Here is a 24,353-nt window from a genome sequence, read left to right as displayed (position 1 = left end):
AAAACCTGTTCTTATACATGTCAGAGAGAGGTACTTGAAGGTAGTATTTATTTTTTTCAGTTTACAGGTGATATGTCATTTACAAAAAAATTACAGACAATGCATCCTTTCAGTGCAGTTTCAAACTAGTTGAAGAACAGGCAAAAGTCTGTGATGATTTGGAATGCTAGTAATTGACAGCACATGCTTATTTCCCTTAATTGATTGGGTGGGTAAGGGATGGGGTACAGATGGGGTGATGATGAGAAAATGCCAATGTAAATAAGGCCATGCGAATAAAAACTCCTCAGAGAACAGGACTCGTCAGTCTGGCATATTTTTGTTCTCAGGTAATTGATGCAGAGATTGGAAGTTGGAGAAGACATTTGACGCTTGTTATGTTCAGTGCCCCTGGAAGCTGCCAGTACCTTCCCATATCTTCAATTCTACAGCACTGCTATGATTTCAGATCACCTAATGAGCTACTAAAGTAATGATTAAATCTTTATGTCTACTGTCAAACCCACCATTTGAATACTCGACTGTAGTTGCTGGGAGAAAGGAAGGTCAAGTTGAAAATGCAAGCTGCTGCTGCATGGTGGCACTACTACAGACCAAGACAGTTTTGACTACAGCATCATTCATTTCTTTAAAAGGTTAAATACATTAGACAATTCACCACGAACAAATCTATGATTTCAGGATGGAAAGAAGCCCAAACTAGTAAGTCATAAATTAAGCTACATCATTTGCATGAGGTTTGTCCAGCCACATCAGTCCAGGGAAAGGCAAGATGGACTGACTGACTTCACAGCAGAAAGGATCCAAAGCAAGAGGGCCCTCTGTGAAGTTCCTAACAAGAGGAAAACTATTTCATAATTTACCCATCTACTGTATGCAGCACAACTGCTTCCTTTCTACAGTATTTGTAATCTTGGACAAGGCAGGGTGTACAGAACAAGGACCTGAGTGCAGATTGCAAATCCATTATTGGAAGTTTGAGCCTATGCTTTGTTCCTTATCTCATTTAATCCTGCTAAAGGGCTCTTAAAAGGAGATCATAACCCAGCAGTCTCTAGAGACTGAAGAGAATTTAGTCTATCAGCTGCTACATTTATGCAAAAGCATCAGAGATTACAAAGATTATATGCAAGCATGACCTTACCTTTTGGAGCTTGACTCCCAGCAGTGCCTTCTGTTCTTGAAAGTCCCTCTGAACCCTCCAGAACAATTTCCTGTGACATTCAAGTAAGGACTGCTGCACAGGAATACATTCTTTCTTCCAGTAAAGCCTACACTGAAGCAGCGTAACCTGACCTCCTTCCGCAGCCAACCTTTTTCCTAGCTCTCCTATGCAGTACTCTAGGGCTTTCTGGGGTGAGAATAAGGACTATCAAATTAATTCCCTGATAGCTGCCACAGGACTATTTCTAAGTAAGTTATGCAGAGGGTGGAAGGGGATTTAAGGAAAGATTGTGCATGCTTGCATATATTTACAGGGATCCTCTCCACATCTACTGACTTAAAAAAACCTTCTATTATTAAAGTTTGAAAATTAATTTTTGCAAAATTAAAATCAACCCTCAAGGATTAACTGGATATAAAAAAGAAACCTATTTTACAGCACTGACTAGTGTTACCTTTAAATTCAAAAAACCCACATGCTGTAATATTATTTGATAAAGCAAAAATCGCCCACAACATAATCACCCAAAATGAACCAGTGTGAAGTTTTTATTTGCATGGCCAAAATATGTTCCTTTGGTTCCCCTGCAACTTTATTTCCCTTAAAACACTCTAAGGTTTTTGCTGCAGAAGGAACAAGATGCAGCACTGCATACTTCCTTGAACAACCACTCCCACAACACCTAAACATTTAACAGATGTAGCAAATGACAACACCACGAACGGGAAAAAACTAAGTTCCACCATTCAGCATGGTCTGCAACAGCGTCTTTAGGGCTGGCTGAAGTGGGCAACTTCACTTTGGAAGGTCATTTCCTCCTTGTTTCTTTACAGTGTTGGTGGTTTCAATCCATACTTCTTTGCAACTTCTGTCTGGGCATAGGCAGCATCACAGAGTGAGTAGAGGTGGGCCATCTCCATTTCTGATTTGGCCAGGTTGATAGCTTTGTTGAACATCTCAATGGCTTTATCCAGATTACCTCTGAAATAAACAAAAATTTAGCCCAGTTAAGACTGCCAACGCAATCTTGTCATCTCTAAAACATCGTTTTTCTTTCAGGACTTACACTCTCCACCATTAATAACTTAAGAGGACTTTGGGAGGAACCACCACAAGACCTTGTGGTGATGCTGAGTAAACTCAAAGAAGCTGTTACCAAGCCTAAGCAACTGGGACAGCTGTCAAACAGCCTTCCTCTTGAGAGACCCCACGGGTGGTGGTGCAGGATAAAATATTTTCCACAGGACACCAAGTTCACTACAAACATAATGCTGGGCGACTGAATGAAGTCTCATCTCCCCTGAAAGGATTTAGCATACAAAAGAGGAAAACTAGCACAGACAGAAGCACATCATTTAAATCGGGAAATGCTTGCAAAATTTCTCATGGCAATAGTTTAATTGTCTGTCCTTTAGAGGACTAGACTATTAAAAAGAGACTTGACTGTACTATCAGCTACACCCCAAACCTTTGCACAATTGCAGTACAATGTTACAGAGCAGTGCATTCCTCTTTCCACCAAGAACTAAACGGGAGTCCTGTTGGCTGCAGGAGAAAACAGCACAGTACAGACAGTCCAATGTCCAAGGACAAATCAGATACACACAAAGCCAGGTAATGATTAAGGAAGTCACTTTAAATGCAGAAGGGATGTATTTAAACATACATGGACTCATCTGCACGTTGTCCATTAAGTATGAAATTGGTGATAAGAAGTTGTCAGATCATAAACCACAATTATGCCACACAGAATGGAGGGCTTTACCTAAAGTTACAGAACAGAAATCAGGACTTTGGGTAAGAGCTGGCCTTACAGGACACCAGGGAGATCTCAACACATAGGATCCATAAAAAAATTGAAAGAACTTCAGAAGTAATAAAGAACTCTCAGCACTGCAATTCAGCATTACCTTTGCACTTCAATCGTTCCCATGGTCTCATATGCAAAATCACATTTGTTATCAATTTCAATGGCCTTGCTTATGAGTTCTAATCCTTTGTCTAAATCTTGCTTCCACTGGAGCTGAAGTAAACTACAAGAGAGAGACAATTTCAAACAGGTTTCACATACTCCTCCCAAAAACTTCATCATGGTAAGCAAAACCACCCCAAATGTATAATGTATTTAATTTCTAACGCAGGTACACAGTAACTTAGTAACTTCACGACTTTTAAAAACACCTGTGTGAAAGTCACTTTCAGTAAGCCACTTTACTGCTTTAATGACTCAAATTTTTTTCTTCCCCAGAGGAGTTGGTACTTGTTGTTTTATAAAAGAAAAAACTTCGACACAAAGCTGAAACTAATTGGGCTAAAGGAAAAATCAGATATACTTCAAGCAGATACTCAATTAGCAATGAACACAGATGAAACTTTCCTGAAACTTATTTGCAGCTTAGACAAGACAAAATATGGAATTACGTTTAAGAGCACAAAGATGCTTTCATAAAGTTATTTTTCCTGGTTAAACTTCTAAACATAAACATTAAATTCAGGTTGGTTCATCTAAATGCACCAACTGCTCTCAGCCAAAAAGGACTGCAAATTCAATACATACCCTTTATGAACATATGTAGTAGCATTGTCTGGCTCAAGGTCAATGCATTTATCATACATTTCATCAGCCTTGCCAAACTGCTGTTGATCAGTTAGTGCCTGAATCAAAAGAGAAACCTGTTTGTCAATAAGCATGCACTCTGCACTCAGCTAATTCTAATTAAAACTGTATTGACAACGTGACACTGGATGTAGTTCATTTATGGTAGAGCAGGCCAGGCACATCAGTTACCAGAGTTAAGTTTCAAAATTAAAGCTTTTTGGAAAGCTTCTCTGCTTTAAGTGCACAGATTGTTGACCACACTGTCACCTGTAATGGGAGATCCACAAACAACATGCTGTGTGCTGTAAATAAAAACCATTCCAAAAGTTTGTACCCACAAGCTTCAACTCTTCCTTTTTCAAATATACTTCTTTCAGAAGGAAATGCATATATATTGCCAACCTACTTAAAATCAGAATATCTCATGCTTCCTACTAAAACCAGCAGTATGTTCTTAGAGAAGAAATCAGTCTCTGTTACAAGTGTACTCCAAGCAGCTGTTCTAAACCACTACATGCCACTGATAGCAGAACAAAAACGTCATCCTAGTTCCACACATCTGACTCTCAGATTACCCAGAGAATCCCCGACATTCATCAACTGAGATGCTACACACATGCAGGAAGGAGGGAATCATGCAGGAATAAGCTTCATCTCCTAATAACCACCCTCAACTCTCATTACTTATAACCTGCTCCACCAATATTCCCTGTATTTCCTCTGCCCCAGAACACCCATAACCATAAATGCAAGCAGCTTATTCCAGGCAGCATCTCTTATCTCAGTCAGAACTTAAGTGTCAAAAATCTTCATCTGTTCTTTGAAGGAATGTTATATCCAAGATAAAAAGTACAAGAGAATGCAGCATTTTCTTTAACAGAGAGAAAAACATACCTGAGCATAGAGTGCATAGCCCTCAGCACACTTTGGAAATTTTTTAATGACATCTTCAAAGCCTTTCATGGCTGCTTGCACAGTCAAAGCATTACTTCCTGTATAAGCCTGGCGATACTATTCCAAGGAAAAAAATTAAAGAAAAAAATTACACCATCACCAGACTGAAAAAAAAAGCTAATCAGGCCTCTACCCACCTCCCAAAGAGTTGCCTGCATCATCATAATTCAAAGTTATTTTACATAAGCTGAGAGAATTGGGATTGTTCAGCCTGGAGAAGAGGCTTTGGGATGATCAAATAGTGGACTTCAGATATCTGAAGGGAGCCATGAGAAAGGTGGAGAGGGATTTTTTACAACAGCATGTAGTGACAGGACAAGGGAGAATGGATTCAAATTGAAAGACAGCGGGTTTAGACTGGATATTAGGAAAAAATTCTTTATTGTAAAGGTGGTGAGACACTGGGACAGTGCCCAGGGAAGTTGTGGATGCCTCATCCATGGCACTGTTCAAGGGCAGGTTGCGTGGGACTCTGAGCAACCTGGTTTAGTGGAAGGTGTCCCTGTTCATGACAGGGGAGTTGGAACAAGATGATCTTTGAGGTCCCTTTCAACCCAGGCGACTGTATGATTTTGTGCTAAGTTCCAGAAGGTACAAGCCTGTACATCCTACCAAATCTGGTTTTGGGAACCTACCACATGTCCAAGTGTCTGGACTTGGAGCGGAAAACAGGTGAAAGAAGGAAGTCATAAGGCCTGATAATTGTGATAGCCTCCCTCTATTTCAAATGCTTAGAAATTCCAAACTTGGCATTCCTCCTTGTTCACACCATGCAAAGCTGTCCTGACAAGATTCTTGCACACTGAGTCATTGTACTAGCATGAAATAGTTTGTTTGCAATTTCTTGATGATGACCCTTTTCAACAATAGTAAAGCTTTATTAAAATCAATTTTATGTGCTCCAATTAGAATCAAGGTTTTTGTTCCTCTCCCACAGAACAGGAAAAATGTTCTACTGTTTGAACAATGAGTGTTTCAGAAGGAAAGCAGCAAACCCACACTCCAGCTGAAGAAACTGCTGCATTATTCCTTTACCTTATTATTAGAAGAGATGTACGTTGCCCTACTTTCCTGTTAAATTGGAATAAACCAGAGAAACAGAGTGTTTTCCAGAACTCTTTAAAGCAAAAGCACCCAGACAAACCCCAGCACATTACCTACCAGAGCGAAACATTTCTGTGCTTGCGCCAAGGCAGAATTGGGTCGCAATCGGATACATTCATCAAAGTCTTCCACAGCCTCCTCAATTTGGTCAAGCAGGATTTTCAGCTAGCCAGAATGAAAGAAAATCCTATTTCTCTATTTCATCTGGACTTCAGACACTTACATGATAATTCAATTAGCATCAGTTACTCATATCATCTCCAGCTCAGTTGAAGAACTGTCTAGAAACCTACAAAACCCATAACTAAAAATCCCTGTCATAATGTATTATCAAAGCCATCAGTGAAACTTTGCCTACCTACACAAGCAGGAAACGACCCTGTGTAGGGATTCAGGCAATGACCCTGTTTAGGGATTGACAATGCTTGCATTTTAGACTGTTGCCATCGTAGCGTCAGCATTATGACCAGTCTCCAAAATTAAGCCATATTTTCTCAAGTTGTTTTGCCTCTCTGTAGCCAGTAGCTGTGGACTAGTTGGACATTGACACATTTCAGCTTTTCTAGCTTGTATTTCAACTTCTTTTGTTGGGTTGGGGTTTTTTTTTGTTTTGTTTTGTTTTGTTTTGACATGCTTACTCCTCCACAGGAGCAGAGTTCACTTCATCATTCTCTTACTTTACTGTGAAGCCACCGTAAAACACAAGTTTTCAACCTGCAGACAACTTTCATTCCATTCAGTCAACACATAGCACCATTTTAATTTCTGAGCACTAAAGATACCTAACAAATTCATGGAGAAAATCCCTTGATCCATGGAAGTCTTCCTTACAAATATGACTTAGCCTATCTGCATATTCTAGTGTTCCTTTCTTACTTTCAGCACCATTCATCTTAGAGATTTGTGGCAGCAGGCTTCTCTAGAGCTAGAAATTAGTCAGACACAGCAGTGTCACAAAGCAGAGAGGGATGAGCTGAAGAGATCCAAGTCCAGGGCACAGGGCTGCAGGTGTTATCAGGGACACACTTCCTCTGCTGTAACAAAGCTTCCTGCTGTGCAGATGATGCTCTGCCACCCAGGCCCCTTCACAGAACAGCTTTTATCTGCTGTATGTACACAAGCCCCAGTACTTCTAAGTCTCAGTTCATACTAATAGAGGCTTTCCTATAGCTGTAGAAATAAACTACTTCTGCCTGACCTGAACCTCCAAAACAGACTGTGTGTTTACCCCACAAAAGTCCCCAATTAGTTCATGTTTTTTCTGCCACAAACAGTATGAAGTGTCTCCAACGACACCATTTTTCCTTTCAGTGTGTACTGAAACAGCCAAGTGTTGGTTGGGACCAAAACTCTGAGGTTTCTTACTTGTCCTCGATGGTGGTAAACATCAGCATTCTGAGGATCAATGTCAGCAGCCATGTTGAAGTCCTGGGTGGACAGCATGGGCTGCTGCTGCTGCATGAACATACTGCCCCGTTTGATCAGAGCGTTGGCTCGCAGCTGCAAGACACGGTCAGGGAAACATCAGCCACCCCAGTGCTCCTCCACACTTAAGGCTTTGTTACAATCACAGTGAATTTCTCATTTGACTAGTTCCTACCACTGACAGGTTTCAATTATTCTAAGCAGGAGTAAGTTTCATATTACCCTAAGTGAATGAACTCCCTTACTTCATTTCAAAAATGTCAGCCTACGTTTCCATCTCAAGTCCCCCACAGTATCCTTCCCAATTCCTGTTTACAAATGCATTAGTGTTTTCTGAAGCAGCTGAATATGCAAGTGCAATTAAAGTTTTTCACTTATCCAGAGTGGATAAGCCTCCAAGTCATTCGACTTCCTCCATTCTTTAGTTTGCACTACTTATCACCTTTAGTCTGCACTACTCACTGCAGCTGTCTCAAAAATCAACAAGCCCTTGAAAGAAACAATTTGTCAGTAACAAAACAGTAAATAAACCAGAATATTCCCATTAATACATCTGAAAATTTGGACAAACAACTTCTTGAAGTACATTGCAAGTTTATCATCTAACTTCTCAATCCCAACTACAATCCAGCTGTGACAGATTCTTACCTTCACATTTGCATCTTCCATGCTGATGACCTGATCTAGGTCTGGTTTGGCAGCACTTGCATTGCCAATAAGTAAGTAGAAAGTAGCTCGCAGAAGCAAAGCTTCTGCCATGTATTTTCCCTTTGCTTCAATTTCTTTTGTGCTTTCACTGATAATTTTGTCATAGTTCTCTTCTTCCATATATTGTTTTGCTCTCAAATAGCCAGAGCTGCAAATGATGTAAGAACAGTTGTATATATACATGCATTCACTGAACACTGCAATTTCCATTCAGATGTTTCATCAAATCATTACAAATACTAACTTGTGCCATACTTTTACAACACCAGCATAGTCCCATTGGAACATCCATTCCTGGATGGAGCCAACATAGATGGAAAACAATTTGCACAAAAACTGGCCAAATTACATTGGAAATAAAGGAGAAAAATGTTTTAAAGATTTTGAATGTAAGCTTCATTTGTCCCTTGAGGTTTTTTTCAAATGAAGAACAGCAATTATCTCTGGTTTAAAACAAGAGGGTGGAATTCATGGACAGGAATGTGAAATATTAAACCTAGCAATGTGCAGCTTGTATGTGGAAGAAATTATTTAATAGCAAAAAATTACAGCACTGCCTTGTTCTCAGCTATGTCCTGGATTCAGTGAATCTGCCTGCAGATCAGGACACTCTCTCTTACTTTAAAAAAAAGTCATAATGCTGTTTGCAATGGTTTCCAAACTGACAGCACTGCTATCTTCCAAAAATAATCTGGAAAGTAGCATAGTAAATTAAAGAACCATTTATGTGGTGCTCAGGCTCCACTAAAAAAGAACAAAACAAAACCACAAACCCGAGTTTTTCTATAGCAGAACAAACTTTTCATTTATGGGCAATTTGATTCCAGAAAGATAAAACACCCTTTCAGCCTCAGCTGCTGTAAATGCATGTTTTCATTTAACAATCCCCTTTTCCTAGTTCATCTTCTCTCTGCCAGTCCAAAGGCTATCTTGCTCTTTTCCTTGGAAATGCTCCTCCAGTATAAAATATTCCTTTCCCCCAAAAGTATCATTCAGCCTTCTCCAGTGCTCCCGTCTCCTAAGATTTACTGTGATACTGTAGTAAATATTTAGCATATTTTCCCAGTCTCATTGTTCTTCCTCTGCTTAGTGCAAGTTTGGAACTTGCCAGTCAGCTTTCACTAAGGTTTCACATAGCAACACTGATATTATTTATATCAAAGGAATCTCCATGCCAAGTCCTACACAAACAGCAGCACATTACACGGAGCAGAATGTCCAAATCATTGAAAACTTAATTCCAGTACCAAACAATTCCCAACTGTACTGTACACTCACTTTTCTTTCACTTCAGAAGCCTCTCCCTCCTTGTCTTTATCTTCATCTGATTTCTCACCCTTAAGTAAAGGTTGGGAAATTATATCATCTGTGAAAGAACTGAAGTAGGATTTAATGAACTGTGGCGAGGGCATCAGAGGCTCCCGATTCTGAAACAGAGAAAGGCAATTCCAAGTCACTAGGTGGTAAGATCAGATGATAAAGATAGAAATGGATAGCAAACATGATTATTTAGAAAAAAAATTGTGGAAGAACCAATGTATGACTTTCACTATGTCATCTGATAGCCTGATATTTTGGATTTGCCATTTTGATGTTTAGGGATTCTTTAAGCTTCAGATCACAACGCAATACCCATCACCAGTGAAAATAAAACACTGATATTTGGAGAGGAGGGAATTTTATCTTTCTACATTTGTGGCTAGAAATAAGGACCCTTAGGATATCATAAGACATTGGGTAGATGTACTAAAGCACTGGGTGTGCACATAAACTCATTGAAAAATGCAAGCTGGTGATTTAAGCATAAGCCTAAATTAAAGCAGATTCTGAATGGCAGTTTTCTCTTTTCTCCAATTTGTCCAAGAGAAGCTACTGCCATTGTTACAATGGAAACTAATGAGGCAATACCCTAGTTCTGTGTGAAATTTGGCCCAAATGTCACACATTTTATTTGAAGTCCCAGAAGTAACACCTCTCAGGTAATGAATCTTTCCTACAGCCAAAAAATATTTCTTGTTTAAAATAAACTGCACACAAGAATTATAATTCAATCTCTCCTGCAGGAAAACACTGAATGCACTCTTCTGAAGCACACCTATCTTTGTCCACCACACTCATAACACTGTTTGTTGTTACCCCTGCACTACACATTTACATGAATTTCTGTAGTGCAGAAATTCAGCATCTCAAAACCAACACGGGATTTCAGTACTGCAACAACCATCAAAACAAAAGCAAGAATGCTTAAAAACAACCAAGAACGTGTTAATATCTGTCCCAACCTTTTTGCAAACCTACAGGCACTTAAAATGACTGCTCCTGGCTACCCCTATGCTTCCACACTTCTCACTTGGGCAGTTTCCAAACATTCATGCATAGATAGGTGTCTGTTCCAACACACCCAGTTTCCATGGAGTTGCAAGCTCACAAAAGCCCTATGTAGGGCAGCACACCAACTTAGGGTGTCTCCTGAATGTCATAACAAATTTCATTCTTAAAGGGAAACAACTGCTAGAAGTAGATCTCTCTTCCCTGCTGAGGTTCCAAAAACTCTGGAGAGGTCCCAAAGGAAAATAACACTGGCACAATGACAGCTTTGTAGAAAACAATTTGTGTCGCGTCATACGCTTGAGCAGATGAAGACAGTGACTTGTTTACAACAACTGACAGAATGCCAACAACCGACTTTTCAACAGCTGCTCAGGTGAAATAACAATTAGTCAGCACTACCACAAGTCCTACCTTATACTTCTCTTTGGCCTTTTCTTTTCCAAGGAGTTTAAGAACTTTATCAGCTAACAACATACTTTGCTGGTTTTGGAAGGCTTCTAAAATGCAGACTGCCGTGACATCTAGGAAACAATGTACAAAAGTGAGATTAAAGGAATTGTGATAGTCATTGAAGTACACTATAAAATATGCCACTGAGTACAATGAGGCACTCCCAAACTAATACATGTCCTGCTCTCAGGCAAAACCCTCTGTTTCCACTTTGCTGTATTTACTGTATTTTTCAAGACACATATTTGTATCCAAAATGATCTTCCTGGGATAAAAGAACTTCATGACAGTGAATGAAAAGAAATTCCATCTATTTTTCTGTTCATGTTTTTATCTTGAGACAAACACACTTAAATCAACAGTGAAAATGTATACTTCTACCAGGGACTTTCACCATTTCAAAACTTGGAGGAGATTATGTTCATAGCATCAAAAGTGTTAACACAACTTCTCTTCTGGGACTGGTCTTTATTTTCTACTTCTAAAATTCACACTCAGTCCCATCACATCTCATTTACTCCTCAGTTTAAGAAATCTGCCTAAGTTCTATCTCAAATTTTTCTGCTCACCCCTGTGACTTTGGAAGGGAGCAAGGAGAAATACCTTGCCGGCCTATTTAAAGTGCCAGCCCTGTCACATGGCTTTCATTCACACAGAGAAACCTCTGCAGATGTTAACCCCCTGCTGCCTGAGTGAAGCTTCCTAGTGTGAAATGCATTCTTACCACACACACATGGTTTCTCTGGATCCTCCACTTAATGCAATGCTACCACAGGTTTTCCCTGTTTTGTTTTCATTTAAACATTAGTGAAAATGGACAGAGCCTGGACTTGGAATTCAAGCAGTGTATCGTCTGAATATGCTTGAAAAGTCAATGTCTTGCCCTGGAGTTTAAGTATATTTCTCTAATTCTACACTGCTAGAAGGACTGTTAAGCCATCACTTATACAGAAACTCCCTGTACCTCTGGCATGGTCAGGAAGCACATCAGAACATCTGGGAAAATACGGTACCCCCAGAAAGATGGTGTTACAGAAACCCAGCACACACCCTCTGCCCAAAGACTGCTGCACTCCAGGCTTGTCTGCAGCAGCAACATCTTCCCAAATTATACTGCCAGGGATCACAGGAGAAGTTTTCTTCTGGTAGTGGCTGGGTTTTGAGGTTTGTTTGTTTTTGCTTTCATTCACTACATGGGGATACCCTGCTTCCTGGGATTATACTGGCTACTGGCCATATGTGGTTGGCAGGTAAAAGCAAGGTTATAGAAAAACTGTGTAGTTCAAAAAAAATTTAAAAAAAAAAAAAAATAGCAAGAAAGCTTCAGATCTGCAAAAACTGCAAGCAAAAAATCAAATAGAAACCAAGGCTGAAAATAATTATCACTAACATTACTGCTATTAACACTAAAAGAAGTTATATTTAAAACTGTCCTACTGTCACAGGGACACTTGATCTTTCTTGATCACCTGGCAGCTACATAAGGCTTAGATTTTATTACAGCACTCTGGAAGTGCAGCTGATACACAGTGGTTGCAAAGGAGTGCACTAAATGAACAAAGTTGTCCTTTTCTAGTCACTATGGTCTCAAAGGGCATAAAGGCATTCTGCCAGCAGATAAACAGATAGATAAAATTTCCACATCTAATTCACCTTCTAATTTGGCAGACCTAATTCTTAGCTGTTACACATAATGAAACTAATTTAACGGTTAGATTTGCCAGCCAAAGCACTGCCTTATTTTCTGTCCTTCTTTGATAATGAGCACAGATGAAAATTTCATTTGTCTTTTAACCTAACATCAGCAGGAATGATTTCACTTGATGAAATTTATAAGGGTAATTTCAAGCAGTGTACTGAGCTCAAAAGTGCTGTGAGACAACACATCTGACCTGTAGTTCTTAATTTCTCTGGCTTCTCAGTGACATCTTCCTGACAGTTCAAAATGTATTCTGTTTAGGAATAGCATTGGAAGCATTTGACACAGTAATTTCTTCCAAATACAAAGTATTAATATTAAAAAAAGAATTCAATCTGTTCTGGTTTTCATAAGCTATACACCAGAAAAAAATGCTACTGAAGCTGTTGTCCCTCTAATATCAGTCCAATGCATTTAAATTTCTGCAATACTTTTATTTCTGACGATGTATCTCTTCCTGCAAAAACACTCATTTCTGTAGTAGTATAATTTCTCTAAAACAAAGAGAGAAGAAAATCTCTTTACTACATGGAAATAGAACAGCTGTTGTCCTGGTTATCCACTCATCAAGTTAGATGAATTCTATTCTAAAGTGAAGGAGTTTCCTGGAAAAAGAATACCTTGAGTTGCTACAGTAACATCAATTTCTCAGCAGTCATTTCAGAAGTGAGCAGATGAAAGCTTGAGTAATGTGAAAAGGTTTCTTCTGACAAGAGAAGAATATGTATTTGCAGAAGCTACGATTGGTTTTAAATACGTAATTCTGTATTACTGTAGCTACTGAAGTGAAACAAAAACATTTCCAGAAGTTGCCATCTCCAAAGCTCTCCAAAGCAGCAGAGCTAACTCCACTTTTAAGTATACACAGCACGAGCCACTCACCTTCTAAACATTCCTTCTTATTGTCTAGCTTCTCATGGGCCTTTGCACGTCTGAAGAGAGCTTTGACATATTTAGGGTTTAGCTCAACAGCCTTTGTACAATCTTGTGCCACCTCTGTCCATTTTTGCTGTGGGCACAAAAAGAACACAGTGAGAGCTCCCTGTGCTGCTTCCCCCGGGCAGCTCTAGGGTCCCATGCACCCAGTGGTGCCGGCGGCTCCCGGGGCTCCACTTCCTCCTGTTTCCCCCTGCTTCCCTCTGCAAGGCCCACAGGGAGAGACTGCCTGGGCACCACTGCAAACCTCCTGCATCAGAAAGGCCACACAACAGAAACTGAATTCCTACAAAATACTACACCAGACAGTAAACAAATCCAATGGGGGAAGATAATGAGTTGATGCAAAGATGCCTGCAGGAGGTAACACTGGGACTGAAAGACAAGGGTAAAACAACCAGAGGAAAAAAGATGGAAATAAAATGGAAGCAAACAGGATTACCAAAGTGCTAAAACATTTTTTTTCAAGTTATTTCAATTTATCAAAATATCCTTCTCTAACAGAGGAACCATATACATTTGGGATTCATTATGGCATTAATTCATGTTAGACAAGAACCAAATCTAACACCAGATTTATGTAAACACAGTCTCTCACTTGATACTTCAGACTGCACAAGGCCAACTTTTGCACTCCTTTATACAGCTCACCAACTCGACCTCATAAGCAAACCCATCTTACCATAATAAGCAACACTGGCTGACTTCTAAAATAACACCAAGTATACTCAGCTGTTGAGTAAATGTTACTTCCCCACGTGCAAAATTTAGGCCTTGGCCTTTACTAAGATTTCAATGGTTTTTTTTGTTTGAAGTTTGAAGTAGCATCCTTCCAAAATATCTGGCCTTTCACCTTTCTTTCATGGTTAAGCACTCAAGTAGAGAGAAGTAAAATTAACTTCTATACAAGAAAATTGTTCCAGAGAATAAGAAATTAAAACTTTGTCTTGGAAGAACAGGATGTATAAGAATTTCGTGAGGTAGATTGAGTGTAGTTAACAGAAAAGAATTTTATTTATATGTAGAAAAGAATGATGAGCTGGAAAAAGCTGAATGATGAGCTGCGACAGCATCTTGCTGTGAAAGCAGCAGATGTTATCACTTGGGACCTTTCACTGAATGGAAGTGACAAAATACAAAACTGATAATGCTATTTTTTACAATAAACACATAATTATCTTCAATTTCTTACCAGTTGTTCATAGGCAGCAGCTCTGTTTTGATAGAAGGTAGAAAGATCAAGGTTTTTCTCAGGAGGACACAGCCTGATAGCCTCAGTATAACACTGAATAGCTAGCTCATATTTTCCTGCTTTAAAGTATTTGTTTCCTTTGTTCTTGGCTGCTTGGGCTCTACCAAGAGGACTCTGAAAAAGAGAGTGAGAGGTCAGTTCAAATTAAAAAGGCACCACAGCACACAAGCTATGCACTTTAGGGCTCATCTTCAAAGATATAAAAATGAACCCGAGTTGAAAACTGTAGCCTAAACTTCTGAAAAATCTCACTGATCTCAATTCCTGCAAACACACAAGAATTTTCTTTAGCAAGTGTATCAGATGGGAGACAACCTTTTCACAAGATTCATTACAATGATAATAAACAATGTAGTGATTTCTGTTTGGAAAGCTAAACAGATTGTTATCTTTTTACAGGGCTGGTGATCAGAAGAACAAATGAGGTAAGTTGTTTCTCCAAAGGCTACATGTGCAAAGACAACAAAGCCCTCAAAGCAATTCAAACAGAAGAGTTTCCTTCAGAAATACATACAGCCTGTAATACCAGAGGTGATTCTCAGACTATGAATTAAATACGGAAAACACTTTGTGGAAAGACCTACTGAGCAAGACAAATCCAACCTGTAAGGAAAATAAAGCTGGTCTGCCTTCCAGACATTAGGCAAATCAACTTTATAGCTGCCTCCAGTGCAGCTTCGCACACTCTGCTTCATGCAATGATACGTGCTGGACCATCACCATCTTAGCAGGGGATGGGCAACTTTGCTGACCGGCCTGAGATCCTGCTAAATGCATCTTTATGTTCTGCACCACATGCTGATGATCTGTATTTCTGCAGAAAATAACACTGCTACCTACCTGAAACCCCTGGATTTACAAATCAGTTATCAAATCTCATGGTTTGTAAGGGATCAGATTTAAAAATGCTCTCTATAAAAGGGGTGTGACCCACATTCAAGAAATAAGAGCTACAAAAGATCCTAACATTGATCTTCTGGATTTCTGCTCCTCTGTCACAGCCTTGCTCATGGACAACATTTTGGGGCAGTTCTGCCAGACCAAAAGGAACAGAAGTTTGAGTACACATGCCATTCTACCAACCTTTCTGAGAAGGGAAAGGCTGCAAACTGGGGGTAGGAGTGCCTTTAACAAGAGCTGCAGGATTCACTACATCACTTGCACTTCAGATCATCGAGGATTTGGTGGGAATTGCCCCTGCTGCTCTTTGACCATACTTCTGCCTCCTCTACCCACTCACCCACTGCCAGGGCCAAGCTGAACAGATAGAGACAACCAGACAGCTGTCACATAAATTTGAAAGCAACTTTGCATTTCATTTGCCCATTCTCCTTAATGTCTGCTCATTTCATTCCAACCTGATCATTTTTTGCATCTAAGTACTTTAAAACTGAAAACCTGAGGGGAAGCCAGGACTTGCTCTACAACCTGTCTTTTAAGGCCTGGATCCCTATCCTGGCAGGAGAGAATCAGCCTCAGATCCTACATAAAAGTAGGCATCCAAATAGAACAAAAGTATCTTAGAGGCATTCTCCGGAGGGGAGACTTACAAGTGAAACCAAATAAGGGAGTGAATTTCTTAAATATCCCTACTGCCAGCAAAGCTCTTCTCTCACAAGTCATTAATCACTGGGCTCACAGGAAATCAATCTGCACCATCTTCACTGTTCACAGAACAAGGCAATCTGCAAGGCTTTCAGATTTTTCTATTGTAAAGCTTCAAATTTAATTTGATAAAAGATTATTAACTTCACCCCATACACTGTATGTAACTCTATGGAACTCTAAGCCAAAATTAAGAGTGCAACTATTTTTACTGAGAAAAGTAACTGTGCATCTGATAAGTTGTTCCTTTAAAACTTAACCAAAGTCCCAAAATGTTAAATTTATTTCAAGTAGGTCCTAAATTTACCTCCAAATACAACAATGCTTTTCTTTTAACAAAGGGAAGGGTTATGCATATGCTGCAAACTTAAAAGCATGCTAGTCAGCCTAAATTTTTCCTTGTGCATTTCTAGAGCAAACCACATTAAAAATGCCTTTGTGTAATAATCTTACAAAATTCAGTGCTGTTCCTATTAACTTGGGTCAAAAAAGAAGAACACATGATATGGGCCATGTTGTAACATTCATACATGTGTTCCCAGTGTGAAAATTATTTAAGACTGCAGAGATTAAGCCTCAGGGCAGCTAGATTACTACTTTATGATCACTGCCAATTGCTTCATCCCAGGGATCTCCTATCCCAGCAAGTGCCCCAGGCTGAGCAGTCTGTGTGCTCCATCCCAGGCACACTGAGAGCCCGATCCCACAGCCCTGGAGTAAAGACACAGCTATGGATGAGGACTGCTGGATAACATCCAGTGCAATGGCTCCTCCGGTGTGGGAACTGTAACTGGACACAGGACACAGGCAGGTCTGGGGCCCTCACTCGTGCTCTGCTGGTTTTGGGGAAGCATCAAGCCTTCAGACAAGCCTACAAAGTGCACACAGCAGTGATCAAAAAATTCAGAGACTACAGACATGAAGCCGAAGTTACTAACATCAGTAACTCTGTTACGGGAGTAAACAGTTGCAGGATCACAGACCACCCAAGCAATGGCACTGAAATGAATCATGGAACACTTGCTGACTCCTTGGTTACCCCCTGCTGCACCCATTGCACGAGGCAAGAAATTTGGGGGTAAGGAGTCAGAACTTGGAGCACAGCATACTCTCATGCAATAGTCACCAGCAGCGCCCAAGGCAAGGAAGAAATCAGCCTGTTTGTTTATGCTGCCTTAAACTAGGCTGCTTGCTCTGAGATGTTCTATCACCCTTACTCAAACTACTCCGCTGTAGCCCTCAGTATGCACCCAAAACACCACCAAATCCAATGTATGCTTTTGTTTGATTTGGTGGGTTTTTTTTGCTCTTGTTGGCTTGGAGGTTATTTGGTAGCTGTTTATTTAAAAAAAGAAAAGCTATTAAAGAACTCACGTCACATTATGTGCTGCAATACCTTTTCGTGATAGCACAAATAAGAATATGAAAATTATTTCTTCACACAACATCAATTTCTGAAGGTTTATCAAGCCTTAAATTTAACCCTTACAGAATTTTAAAGCATATTTTTAAAAACTCCTTTTCAATTACTACACTGCACATACACAAGATGTGCACATAAGAAACTGATCATGCAAACAAACTTAATGTACCTCATGCACAACCAATCAGAAACCTCATTCTTCCATTTTCTTGCCAAACTAATTATCCTAGACATTATTTTCCAATTCCACTGCTGCTCTTCACCTGACCCGTTGCCATCCTATGTGGCACACCAGACATTTTTTATCCCCAAGGTGAAGGTCCATACAGAGCAAGAAAAACTCTCCAGTTTGTCATCCTCTGGTCAAAGAATCTGTGCAACAACAAAACCAGCTCAATAAAATGAATTTAAGTTCGTAACAGCTCAACAAAACAAATAACTCAGAAGTTATCTGCAGCTACACAAAACATAACACGTCAGGACTGGTCTCAGCAACTGTTCATTAACAAGTCTTAGAACAGAACTTAAGCCAAAGGACACTTGTGAAACTGAGTTATCAGTTATCCAGGTACCTGAAAAGCAGATTGCTAACTGACTAAAGAATAGACAACATGACAAAATTTTCTTAACTTCTACTTTAGCCTCAGCAAATGTGTTTTCCTCACAAAATGTTCAGAAACTGCATGCAAACAACAACTTAACAGCAACAGACTGCCTGCTGCAAGAATAATGCTTATTAATTCCCAGCAATAGCATTATTGTTAAACTACCAGTTCAGAAACCTTATATATTTCAGGGAGACTGTTATTCAAAGCAGAACAAGAAATTTCCTGCCAGCCAGCGATGACAGTGATTCACAACAGAAGCATGAGCAGAGAGTTTCAGCGTTTTCTTTTGGTTGAAAAGGATTTGCATGAGCCCTTGTCTGACAGATGACATGGAGGGCAACTACTGTTTCAGCCATCTTAATTCAACCTGCAAAAAAAAATAAAGCCTTGGTCTAGACCTCTTTTTCATCCTTTCCATGTGAGAGAACCCTCTTAATGAGATGAGGTACCAGGAAAAAAAAATCCTGTTCTTTTCGGAATATCTGTCTTTCCACTATTTTTTTTTGACTAAAGTTCATCTCAAGTCTTTTTTCAAACGAAGACATTAACTGAATACAAACGGTTTTAAAAGTCTCTTTAGCACTAAAACAACTATGAGAAAAAGTATGCTTACATGAGCTTTATAAGTCAATTCAAAGCATAAGCAAGGAAGTTATTTTACTCCAAAAAAACAAAATTAAGTTTACAGGACAAATTCACAGTGTTCTCAGTCAGTCACCTTCCTGCTAAATGAATCTGCCATCCATGCCTTCCAAGAATAAGCCAAGAGTCTAACAACTGTTTCACTGCTATTATACACACATTCAGGAGTTTTCTACACCTGTCCACTACAGCTAGCACGAAACAGAAGACTTACAGGAGGTTGATAGTGAGATTTATTAAGCAACAGGTGGACAGTACAATAGAAATGACGTTGTAGTTACTTTGCTCAGATCAATTTAGAGTGAGAACCGAGGTGAGTGTATCTAGACTAAGGGGCTCAGCTCGTTCATTTCCTGATCTAATGTCAGGGCACTGAGGGAGGCAGCTTTCAGCAATTGCTGCTAAAACAGACCCTGGAAAGAAGCCACGCTGCTTCGCTGCTGATCCCGGTATGTGGCACCACAAAGGCCGAGGAGTTTGTCACGTTCACCCACCGCTGCACTCAAGGACAGTGCCCAGCTCCCAGGAGAGTACACAGAGACAGGGAACTGCTGTGGACCCCAATGGCTCTGCCTGCAATACACAAGGCCACTCTCTCACACCAGACACTGTGAACTTGCTGGAAGAGTTAAGGGGTGAGGTTTGGACTATCACAGAGTGCAAAAGGGATTGATTCCAACTTCAGGGGAAAAAAATACTGAAGCAACCAACACATTATCTCACTGACTAACCAGTGCTCACTCCCGTAAGACAAGGAGAGCATAAAAAGCTGCTAAGAATTTTTCATGGAAGAAGTTAAAAAAAAATTTAACCAATTGGGCACCAACTAAAGCAATATATGCAAAGCATTCTGTGTTTTAGTTACGCAATACTCCGTACAAACCAGGAGAGCATGTAAAAAACAACTGCTACTGAGTAACTAAAACACATTCCATCTAAATTATAAGAAACAATGACAATTGTCATGAACAGATGCAATTTGGCTTTAGGACCTTTGAGCCATCCATAGATGCAGTTTTATCATCATCACTTAACTGGTCCAATAATGCCAGTTTACTGTACTGGTAAGGAGCTGTGCTTACAGGAGAAGGAACCTCAAAAGTAGTTCAGCTTTTCCCAATATAGCACCTGGGCTAAGGGCTTCTGCCAACACAATGTCAGTCACAGATCACACACTTGGCCAGTGCATCGATGTCAGGAGAATCCTCTGGTGCAGACACAGCCTGGGAAAAAAAATGTGAGGCCTATGCAGCAGGTAAAAGAAAAGCCTGAACTGCTTGCAAAATAGTAACAAGTCTGAATAAAGAACAGGGAAGATATTGGACCTTACATATTTTTAAACAAAGAAAAAAAAATTCAAATTTGTCTCTTCAGAAACAGTGACCAGAACATCAAATGGATAAAGGGGCCGATTTAATGAAAAGCAAAAAAAGTACGAGTCCTAAGTTACATTTATGAGTAAAAGAATAGTTAGGTGACACTGCTGTTGGTGGCAGATTCATTACTGACCTATGCGTTTACCAAAAGATTTTCCTCTTGTATTTCAACTGTGAAATGAATTACCACGTCTTATTCACTGTGCAGACTTGTATGTGAAATCCAACTGAGTTTCAAAAACCACCCCATTACGTTAGACAGGCAGATTAATACAGTACAGGCAGTTTTACAAGTGAAGCATCTGCAGTGGTTGTATTTTCAATCATGGGTCTTACCACTGATATCCATACCTAATAAAATACGAGAGGAAACATGAAATCTACATGGCATCACTGCTTTGGATATGAGTAACAGGAAGACAATCCTGCGCGCACACACACATAAAGCATTCCTGGGAACTTGCAGCCACATTTATTTTCCTGATGCAGCCATATTTTGACCAGTGAGACAATTATTCCATGTAATCAATCAGATCTGATAATTTCTGCAGCTTTCCTAAGCAATATCTCTCATTTCTTTACAGTGTAAGCAACGACACTCTCAAGAAACCTTGCATGAGGTCATACCACTCAACTTATTCTTAAATGCACAGAGCCTTCTGGTAATTCCATTTGTGGAGCAACACACAATATTTTAAATCAAATGCTACGTAACTGTTTTAAAAGTTTTAAGTGCTTCCTTCCTACAACTGCAGAACGACTACCAACCCCTGGATATTGCTGGAATTCAGAAACACAATCAGGAAACACAGAGTGAAGGCACTAACAGGGAAGTCACTGCAGCAAGACAAAGGTCACGAGCAGCCTGCAAACCAGAGCTCACACACAGCAAGCACACTCCCATAAATATGCCAGGTGCTGCTTGCAGCCACGAGCCAAAGCTACCACAGTAAACAGCCTGAATTCATCCTCTGTACACAAGAGGTTCAGAACTGTTTGGTGCCCAGGAAGGAACAAATCACTGCATTCATGTAACTGCCTCAAGGCCCAGCATAGGTTTTACAGCTCACTGTGCTTCCAGGAATGCCCCAGAGTAGCTGTGATTCACTAACAGGGGAAGTGGCCACCTTCCTCACCACTCCCACATGCGTCCACCGCTGCCCGCCCAAGCGCCTCAGTCCTCATCACTCAAACCGAAGAGGTTAAAACTCACTTTTTCCCGTCTCCCAGAGGTAATTTTTTTTCCTCTTCTGACCATTTCTGATGGGAAGCTTAAACTGTTGGACTGTTCAAATTGGGTGATCCACAAGGACGGGAGAAGAAAATGCAGTATGAGATATTCTTACTAAAGTAAATCCGTCTGTCAAATCCATGACTTTAAACGTGCTTGCCAACTGCAACCTCACCTCAGTAATGCTGCGTGACTGGCAAGGCACATCTGGAGCTGCAGATGTGCAGAAAGTGCATCTTAAGAGATATTTTTTCAAATGCAGATATACAAGACAACCATGGATCCGATCTGGACTCCGAATGTACACGTTGTCCTTGAGTTTTTGCACAGACCATTTTATCTGAAAGTTCTCAGAATGGTAATTTACAACAGGCTAAATGCATGTTTTGAGAGCATGCCTACTCAGGCAAATTCTACACATTAAAGTCCCGGCTGCATAAACTGTGTGGCTTCTATATTTTCATGGAATGTATTCCATTTTAAAACCATCCTGGTTGTGTTTTCTTTCCTCTCTGCTGTATCCAGCACCTCACACACAACAGATCACAGATTTCCTTTTCAAAACACTATTCCTGGACAAAACTTACTCACAGCTATTCTAGACCTCAGAGGCAGAGGCACGTTCCCCCCTCAGCAGCACAGATCCACGCTCAGTCACTCGATGAGAAGATGCATTTGGCAATGCCAGATCTTGGAACAAACTACTCCCGATCCCTGCGCGGCGAAGGCAGAACCGCTGCCACGAATGCCCAGCTAAGAGCTCTGTGGGTGACACATGCCGACCACAGGGAGACATGGAGTGCCAGGAGCATGTCCAGCCAAGGGGGACAAACGTGATTTAAGGGACTGGAGCACCTCTCATAGGAGCAAAACCTAAAGGAGAATGGCCTGGTCAGCCTTGAGAAGAGATGGCTGAGAGGGGACCTCGTCAATACCTATCAGCATCTCAAGGAAATGTGTCAGGAGGATAGGTCCGGGCTCTGCTCGGCGGTGCCAAGCAATGGGACAAAAACTGATGTACATAAATTCCACTTGAACATGAGGAAGAACTTCTTTACTGTGCAGTGACAGGTTGCTCAGAAGGGGTGTGGAGTCTCCCTCGCTGGAGATATTCCAGACCTCCCGGACACAATTCTGTGCAATGTTCTCTGGCATGGCCCTGCTCGGGCCCGGAGGACGGACCAGACGACTCACTGTGGGCCCTTCCCACCTGCCCAGTCTGCGATTCCGTGACCTACCGGGCGTCTCACGCAGAGCACGACCGGGACGCCACCCGAGCTCCATCCCATCAGACGCCCGCTCCTCGGCCGGGACCGGCACGCCGACAGCGGCTCTCCGGGTCGGGCCAGAGCCCTGTCGCCCGCAGACCGCAGCCCGGCCATGCCCACGCTGCTCCGGCCGGCCCGGCCGGCGGCGGGACCCCGGCCCCGGCTCCCGGCGCGGCGAGCCCGGCCCCTGCCGCCCCTCCCGGCGGCGCCGCTCCCCGCTCACCATCTCCTCGTGTCCGGGCCCGTCGGGCTGCCCGGAGCCGCCCTCGCCGCCGGGCCCGGGGCTCGCCCGCCCCTCGGGGGTCTTCCGCTCGTTCGCGCCCTTCCCGCGCCGCGCCGCCCGCCGCCCCCATAGGTAGATCGCGCCGGCACCCAGCAGGACGGGCGCGCCCAGCACCAGCGCCAGCTGCCAGCGGGACAGCCCGGCGGTGCCGCCGCCGCCCGGCGCCTCCACGGGCTTCGAGGCGGCCATGACGCCCGGGAGGAGGAGGAGGAGGAGAAGGAGGAGGAAGGAGGGCCAGCGGACACGCGGGGCGCGCCGGGAGGGCGCGGGAGCGCCGCCGCTTCCGCCCGCCCGCAGCGGCCCCTGGCGGCCCGGAGGGGCACCGCAGCCCCTGTCAGGGAGCCCGGGCGGGGCCGGGAGCGGGGCCGGGCGCGGCGGAGATCCCGGGGAGGCAGCGCTGGAGTGGCCTCGGGACCGGAGTGATCCGTGCGGAAAGAGTTCTGAGCCGCTTACAGGAGAAGTGCGCTCCACATCTAAAGTGCTGTGCGCGGTTCTGGGCTGCCCAGTACCAGAGAGACGTGCAGCTCCTGGAGCCGGTCCAGGAGAGGGCTACGAAGGTGATTAAAGGAATCTTTGAGAGGAAAGGCTGAGGGAGCTGGGCCTGTTCAGCCTTGAGATTGAACGGCTGAGAGGGGCTCTCATCAATGTCTGCAAGTACCTAAAGAGGGGGTGCCAAGAAGATGGATCCAGGCTCTGCTCGGTGGTGCAAAGCAGTGGGAGAAGAGGCAGCGGGCAGAAACTGATGCACAGAAGTTCCACCAGAACATGGGGAAGAAATTCTTTACTCTGCAGGTGACTGAGCACTGGAACGGGTTGCCCAGAGAGGTTGTAGAGTCTCCCTCACTGGAGATATTCCAGACCTGTATGGATACAACCCTGTGCCATGTGCTCGGGGATGACCCTGCTTGAGCAGGGAGTTTGGACCAGATGATCCATTGTGGCCCCTTCCAGCCTTACCTGACTGATTCTCTAATTCTGTGAAGTTTCAGCTGATGTGGCTGTTTCAAACTTTCTAGGATTTTGTACTTGAGTTTTGGAGCAATCCTTGTTATAAATGAAATCTTTCTGTTTTCTTCCTAGTTATTAATTGAATCTGTCATAAAAATAATTTAATATGTAATACTGTAATTTTGTTCATTTGTGTGCCTATGCCTAGTTCAAATCCTTACCTGTAGGCAGAGGAAGCTTATGTCCCTGTCTGCTCTTATTTCCGTGGAGCACTCAGCTGAGAAGGAAGATGAGTCGTTTTTGATGTGTTTTTACAATCAGCTCCAGTCATCTCATGCCTGGAAAT

General features: G+C 41.9%; 1 protein-coding gene across 1 annotated transcript; it reads right to left on the bottom strand.

Moving 5' to 3' along the window:
* Nucleotides 1-20: 20 nt before the first annotated feature.
* Nucleotides 21-23,276, bottom strand: TOMM70 (translocase of outer mitochondrial membrane 70). Its single transcript, XM_066175195.1, has 12 exons — nucleotides 23,000-23,276; nucleotides 14,564-14,737; nucleotides 13,318-13,444; nucleotides 10,698-10,807; nucleotides 9,234-9,382; nucleotides 7,896-8,103; nucleotides 7,188-7,322; nucleotides 5,880-5,987; nucleotides 4,659-4,775; nucleotides 3,723-3,820; nucleotides 3,076-3,198; nucleotides 21-2,146 (listed from the first exon to the last, which is right to left on the bottom strand). Exons 1-12 carry the CDS (start codon nucleotides 23,246-23,248, stop codon nucleotides 1,993-1,995), a joined length of 1,752 nt encoding a protein of 583 aa, XP_066031292.1. The 5' UTR covers nucleotides 23,249-23,276; the 3' UTR covers nucleotides 21-1,992.
* Nucleotides 23,277-24,353: the final 1,077 nt, after the last annotated feature.

This window comes from Chamaea fasciata, unplaced genomic scaffold (assembly GCF_029207755.1).
Source record: "Chamaea fasciata isolate MVZ Bird 193981 ecotype frontalis unplaced genomic scaffold, bChaFas1.0.hap1 SCAF_2, whole genome shotgun sequence".
Taxonomy (NCBI): Eukaryota; Metazoa; Chordata; class Aves; order Passeriformes; family Sylviidae; genus Chamaea; species Chamaea fasciata.
Note: the sequence above shows the minus strand (reverse complement) of the source record. Positions and strands in the feature narration are given on the sequence as shown.